This window comes from Clarias gariepinus, chromosome 25 (genome assembly GCF_024256425.1).
Source record: "Clarias gariepinus isolate MV-2021 ecotype Netherlands chromosome 25, CGAR_prim_01v2, whole genome shotgun sequence".
In the NCBI taxonomy this organism is placed as follows: Eukaryota; Metazoa; Chordata; class Actinopteri; order Siluriformes; family Clariidae; genus Clarias; species Clarias gariepinus.
The window spans coordinates 5,477,846-5,484,816 of NC_071124.1; the positions used below are offsets into that span (position 1 = coordinate 5,477,846).

A 6,971-nucleotide genomic window follows, 5' to 3' on the forward strand; every position below is an offset into this window, starting at 1 on the left:
GAATGCATTTCTTACTTGTTCTTCATCACCGCACAAGGTGGGAGTATCGTGGACATAAATGGTCTTGTTAGCAACCGTCTCAACAGTAGTCACCTACAGTTCATCTTAATCATGTCTTCAGTCTCCCCTCCATGCTTCCTTGTATAACATAAATCACACTTTCTCCTCAGCCATGGATCTGCTCACATGTTCTCTTCCTTCTGCGGCCTTCATATGTTCCCTTCGTGCCTTTTTTTCTACCCGTCCTTTCCTTCTATCCCAGGACGTACATGCCTGCCTCGTTCTCAATTCCTTCCTGGCGTAAAACGATGAAGTGGTGCGGTGTGGTATTTCGAGAATTCCTCTCCATGACCAAACCAGAAGCCTCTTGGCTGAAGTCCTCTCTACTTCCCGACCTCTTCCCAAATAAGGCTTCCCTTCTTCCAACAGAAGAGGTGAAAAAAAAAGAGGTAAAGTGCAATGTGGATAGAGGGAGGGAGCGCCTGTTGAAGAGGAAGGCTTAGAGGAAAAAGGCCATGTCCTTTTAAGGCCACGGTTTCCTTTTCTCCCTCACTCTCTCCATCCTCCGAGTGGCTAGTTCTCTAATGGTGAAGTCATTGCAGCTCTCCTTGTTTTAAGTCTGCTCTTTTCAGAGGGAGGACTCTCCTGGCGCTGCATAAAACACCCACGCCCAGAGACCCACACGCGCATACTTCCTAACACACGCTCCTTCCGAACCGTGCGGAGGACCTTCATCCTAAAACTCATACACAGTGAGTATGTCTTTTCTTTTTCTCAGATAAAAAAAACAAACAAATACAGAGATTCGTGTGTATGAGAGTTTTTGACTTCGTGGATCGGGTGACATCAGGAGAATTTAAAGAAAGCCAGATTGGTCAAAGTGATATGTTGAACGTTTTTGCAAGTCTGCTGGTCCTCACAAGTACTTACGGAGACTGACATCGTGTTGTGCTGTGGTGACATGATTTTAAAAAGCTATTGAAGACTTTTATAATAAAAAACAAACAAACAGCAAAACTATGGTACATTGTTGGAATTCCACTCCAGTGAGTCTAGATGGTTAACCACAAGAACGTATTGGATGTTTTTTTTTTTTTTTTTTTGTGAATTAGAAACACATTTGCTCTACTCTAAAGTAAAACCTGTATTTTTAGACATTTTAGACTTAAATGTACGACGTAGGCAACCGTGGCAGATCTCTGGCTCGGCTACTTTCGTAACACACTCTAGCTGTCTACAGCATTTCATCACAAATACAAATAATTGCCATAAAAGGCCCTAACCAGAAGCTCATCCACCACCAAAGCTCATTCCAATTTATTGACTGTCAGTGCTGATTCTTGTACACACACACATAGGCTCACAGGCTCTCAAACACTCAGTCATCACCACTAGACATGTGGTATACAGAACACACTTGTTAAAGTAAACCTTGGAACGCTTTACAACCAGACCCCCAAAGATTTATCTTGGATGGTTTGCAGGAACTTTGCGCATCAACAGATGCCATCAGGAAGTCTAAATCTAAATGTAGAACACGTCTCTGCGATGCCATACAAGCGTTTTAAAGCTTCTTCAGCTTCGCCATAAAACCAACACTCAACCAAAAGTTATATGGCTGTAAGGATCCATTCCTGGAAGAAGTACCTGAAATGGTCAAGCAGTAGCTACTGTAAGTAGTAGAACTGAGCAGTAGGCATGTGAGATATACCTCTAGCATTCCAGCTGCCATTTAGAGATGATGTCATTACATCATTCCAAGAGTTCAGTCACTCCACAGGTCGGTTCTGCAGGGATTCCTCTGTGGCAACGTTAGGGGAAAAAAATGATGGAATTTGCATTTTGGAAAGGAATTTAAAGAGATTAAGAAATTTTATCCTTTATCCACGGTTATCCATCCTGTTTAACAGTGCAAGCTGCGAGGCTAATCACAGGTTTTAATACAGGTATATATTCAACTCATAAATTTGGGATTTCATACAATATAATTCAAGTCTTTGTTCACATTTATGGAAGGAGTCTCCAGTTTCAGTACTTTTGTAAGAAGCAAAGTTAAGCTATATGTAGCTGTTATAGCTTAAGTGATAACAGGAACATACAAACAAATAAAAAACTGCGTAACCTTTGGAGGGACATGCTGTTATTGGAAAATGTAATTGTGGCATGGTTTTATACTTACAGTAGAGAGTTTAATATCGCTGGACAGGATGGGAGGGATTTCATTAGGTGGAGTTCCTGTGTGTGTTCTGGAGAGCGAGGGGTCGCTCGATGTCGTGCCCTGTGCCTGTCAACATCAAAGTTGTTGAGTGTTTTATCTCCTAACCAGGGTGTGTACGATCTCTTAACAGTTTGACTTGCTTATTCTTGCCTTACCTCTAACCTTCAGGCCCAGAGCGTGGTGGTGTCCAGACATCAAGATGGCAGCACAGGTGACAGTGCTGCTGACTCTATGGCGATGCTACTGTGTGTGGGCTTGGCACTGAGAATATTACAAATGTGCTTCTGCAGCCTTTAGAGCTTCATTTGTCACAGTCCTTCAGCTCTGGTTAACGCTTTCAAGAATTATTTGAAAAAGAAAGCTGTGTTCGGATGATGACTCTTAAAGGCTGCTTGAAATTGGCTTAATTCTATGCATGACTTGGGAATAAGTTTGTATGATGACGTCACGATTGCGCTGATTTCTTTACGTGGCAGCTTCTATCCACAGTACTGGTTGTTGGCTGCTTTTCACTGGTTTGGGATTGGCTTGTGGCTTAAAGTCATAAGTTTATAAAGAAGTCGATGATAGACTAGGACACTGCTCATGACACACCAGTTTAAAATGTGCAAATACTTGATTGTACCATTCAGATTCAGTGCAATTTTAACTAATTTTCATGATGCAGTGTGAGGTAAGTTTGAAATCATGAAGAAATTGTACTGGAATCTTCGCTTTTTCTCTTTTAAGCTTTATACTATTTAAGTCAAACTCCAACTTTAAACAGGATAAGCTCAGAACCAACCCTAAAAAGCAGCACACATTTGTTTTCCTAATCATAATTAACATTTGTTTGCCTTTTTTCTTTCTTTCATGGAGCAGGGAACCCCAGCCATGGCCAACAAAGGCCCATCGTACGGATTGAGTCGCCAGGTACAGGACAAGATTGATAAGAAGTATGACCCCGAGCTTGAGCAACGTCTGGTGGAGTGGATCATGGCCCAGTGCGGTTCTGGAGTGGGGAAGCCTGCAGATGGCAAGCATGGCTTCCAGGAATGGCTGAAAGACGGATGTGTGAGTGATGTCATGTCCATCCAGGATGCTATTATTATGGGTTTAAAGGCCTTAATCAGGAGATCTGGTTGATACTCAAGAGATGATAATAGAAGCTATGGATGGAGGCCAATTTGTAGATAAAGTTTGTGTGTTGTTAAAATGGCCTTAATGAAACTTTAGTATTCATGGCAAAATATAGACTACTCAGTATATTGGAAAAACCGAGCAAAGAGAAAAAAGTTTAACTCTATAGACAACCAAATACAAGAGAGCACTCTTGCCCCGGCTCTTTGGTTCAGAAGAAACCTGTCTCTTCAATTGACATCAGCAAATCGTAGACACCAGAATTGAGGTGTTTCTTCCAAGCATGTTAAGTAACAGTATGCCATCACTTTCCCAGATTGGTAGCTCTTGCATAAAAGAGAATGCCTAGCTGCTGTACCAAACAGTAATTGGCCATGCTTAAATTGAAAGCCCCCGATGCTATTAACTCTTGTGTAAAATCCAACACTTCTAATCGTCTTATTGGTGTCTCTCAGGTCCTCAGCGAGCTCATCAACAGTCTCCATGATGGAGACAAGCCCATAAAAAAGATCCAAAGCTCACCAATGGCCTTCAAACAGATGGAGCAGGTGTCTCAGTTCCTTAATGCTGCAGAGGCATATGGCGTGACTAAAACCGACATGTTTCAAACTGTGGACCTTTGGGAGGGTAAGTCAATTAATATGTGGTTCGTAATACGGTTCATCTAGATGAAGTCCCACCAGGAGATGCACCAGAAGTTATCAGAAGGTAATTATCTGCTTGTACTAAAGTAAGAACTATACTTTTCTGTGCCTAAAGGAAAAGATTTGGCTGCGGTGCAAAGAACACTGATGGCTCTTGGCAGCATTGCAGTCACAAAGGACGACGGGACTTTCCGTGGTAACCCCGACTGGTTCTTCAAGTGAGTAGCTGCAATATTTCCCAATTAGCCATGACATTAACATCACCACCATGTGAATCGAATAACAATGATTATCAATTATATACCAGTGAACTGGTGACAGGATAACGGGCACTCAAGGCTCATTTATGCCCATGCAGACCAAAGGCACCTGTGTGGTCTGATCCCACCGAAAAGCCAATATAGCATGGCCGACACTGGCCATGATAGAAAGGTTTCAGAATACCCAGTGCATCACCATGGCTAAGGCTTAGCAGCCAAAGAGCTCAAGGTTGTTGATCCGGCTTAAAAATTCCCCAGAGCCCAAGCCATCTGAACATCCATGGAATGTGCCGGACAAACAAATCCGATCCATGGAGACCTGACCCACACCCCAAAACACCCAAGGTTCAGCCGCTACCGTTCCGGTGCCAAACACCACAGCACATCCCCAGAGTCTTTTTTTTAGACCCTGAGGGGCCAGAGTTGCCCTGGAAGCACAAGTGGAACATACACAGTACTAGCCTTAAGGTTTTAGGTTTTAATGCTTATGGCTTAAATAAAGAGTGATGAAAAGGGACATGTAACAATTTATATTATTCTTTCATAACTAATAAACGAAACTAGCTGGCTTGCTATAGTCATCACCCTACCTATTAAAAGATTTATATAGGGGTTTAGCTTAAAACCTTTTCAAAAACAGAAACCTTGCTCGACGTTAAACCTTTAAGGCATTCCTGAGAAACGTCAAACTTGAAAGCATCAACGTTCCTGCATTAGTGTATCTAAATAATTACATCTGTGTTTACTGTATAATGAGTTATGCATGAAGAAGATGTGTCCAGCATTGCTGTCCTCTGCCTGTTACAGGAAAGCGCAGGAGAACCGGAGGGACTTTTCCGACGACCAGCTGAAATCGGGGAAGAACGTTATCGGCTTGCAAATGGGCTCCAACAAAGGGGCATCCCAAGCTGGCATGACAGGCTACGGTAGACCCAGACAGATCCTAAACCCTTAAATCCACTCACTTCTAAACCTCATCTACCCCTTTTCCAGTCCCCCTATACTACTCTAAACATGTGCCAAATTATCAAACTAACCATTTACCGAAAGCATAAGGACATACACACTCATGTGCTCATTCACAGTTTACATACGAAAACAGAAACAAACCAATATCTCTGTTGTACATCTTGGGACAATAAGTAAGTAGTTGTTGAAATACTTTGAACGAATCCTTAAAATACAGCACATGGAAGATGTAAATTTGATGAAGTTTCGATGATAAAGTTTTTTTTTTTTCCCTGATGGTTTAAGTGATTTTAGTACCAATGTAATAAAGGAGGTAACTGACTGACAGAAGATTTTAATCATTTGGACGTCTGTGATAAAACTTTTCATTTTTGCGAACATGTACTTGGTCAACCTTCTAATGCAAATAAAGGTATGCTAAAACAAGTTATTGGAAAATTTGAATTTCTGAAATGTAAGGCTGTTTTTACCCCCTTTTCTGAAACACCGCATAGGAACAGCCTTGTATTTTTGTATTTTGTCTAATTAAAAGATGTCTAAAGAAGGAGGTTTTATTTCTGTTTTTTAATACTAATCATTTCATTATCAATGAAATGCTTCTTTTTTGAGGACACTTTCTCAGAGTCACGGGGGGCCTGGAGCGTATACCAGGAGACTCAGGGCATGAGGCGGGGTTTACTCTGGACAGGGTGCCAATCTATTGCAGGGCATGAGGACAATCAGTCCAGATTAATTAGATATACCGTTAGGTTGATAAATCTTAGCAACAACTATTGAACTAGACCTTCTATTCGGGCACAACTCCACTGGCACTGAGAAGACAAAGACTTCTGTCTTTACCAGGACTTTATTTAACAGATTCCCTATAACTATGAACTAGTCTATGAACTCAAAATATTATTTTCCTAAAATATAATTTCAGAGACAGCATTCAATATGTAGTACTTTACATTTGGATATATTTACTTTATTTAGAGGCGTGTGGGAGGATTCCGTAAAGTTGAAGATTGTCTACAGTAGAAAGAACATTTTGACTAAAGGCTGCTCACTGATAAAATAATAATTTTCACACGAGTCTTCCAAGGAAGACATGAATCACCAGCCTACTTAACATGCATCCTAATAAAGTCTTCTGTAAAGGTTTGGTCAAATTCCCATCAATGGCTTTGGAGAAGATGTGGATAGAGAAAAAGTGTGACTCTGACACAAGACCACAGACGGTGAGCCCCATGAATGTTGCCTACGATTCACAAGGCAGGGGATGCAATGAAATACCTTGTGCACATCTACCACACTTTTTTGGCTAAACAGTACTGGAAAGAATGGAACCCTACTTTTACAGTGGGTCGCCAGCTCCACCGGCGGCGGTCCAGGCGGGGAAGGATATGTGTTAGTGGATCAAAATAACTGGTTAAATAAACAAACAAATCATAATCTTTTGATGATAAATGGTGTTTGTGGAACTATGCAAGCAATTGATGGAAAAATAATATTATATGGAATTATTAATATTATAGTGTTCCACCTTTCAAACATAATATCACGTTTGTATCATCATCAGCATCCATCCTTCTGGTATGGTTCAGGTACAGTAATTACCTACAGGTAATAATTAGGAGAAGAGACTCAGCCATAACGACATTATTGTCTTTATTCAGACCAGCTGTTGATCATTATTTTGTCTTTGGATTGTCAAACAAGTAAAAGTAAAACACTTCACCTCAGTAAAAAGTCGCACGTCTCAAAAGGCATCTGTTGTCA

The 6,971-nt window shown here is 41.1% G+C and overlaps 1 protein-coding gene across 3 annotated transcripts; it reads left to right on the forward strand.

Annotated features, from left to right (window-relative positions):
* Positions 1 to 593: 593 nt before the first annotated feature.
* On the forward strand, positions 594 to 5,636 carry tagln (transgelin). Of its 3 annotated transcripts, XM_053486650.1 has the most exons (6): positions 613 to 752; positions 2,387 to 2,429; positions 3,080 to 3,271; positions 3,793 to 3,964; positions 4,097 to 4,199; positions 5,049 to 5,636. In XM_053486650.1, the coding sequence occupies exons 2-6, from the start codon at positions 2,418 to 2,420 to the stop codon at positions 5,194 to 5,196; spliced, it is 627 nt and encodes a 208-aa protein (XP_053342625.1). In that variant the 5' UTR covers positions 613 to 752; positions 2,387 to 2,417; the 3' UTR covers positions 5,197 to 5,636. The 3 variants fall into 3 exon arrangements, with proteins under 3 accessions (XP_053342626.1, XP_053342627.1, XP_053342625.1); XM_053486651.1 differs by lacking the exon at positions 2,387 to 2,429 and having other exon boundaries at positions 594 to 752; XM_053486652.1 differs by lacking the exon at positions 2,387 to 2,429 and having other exon boundaries at positions 597 to 752; positions 3,077 to 3,271.
* Positions 5,637 to 6,971: the final 1,335 nt, after the last annotated feature.

Bases quoted from the DNA above. Each gene is read 5' to 3' on its own strand.
- tagln (XM_053486650.1), top strand. The intron at 3,965-4,096 runs GTAAGTCAATTA...CTGTGCCTAAAG, and splicing joins AACTGTGGACCTTTGGGAGG to GAAAAGATTTGGCTGCGGTG. The intron at 4,200-5,048 runs GTGAGTAGCTGC...TGCCTGTTACAG, and splicing joins AACCCCGACTGGTTCTTCAA to GAAAGCGCAGGAGAACCGGA.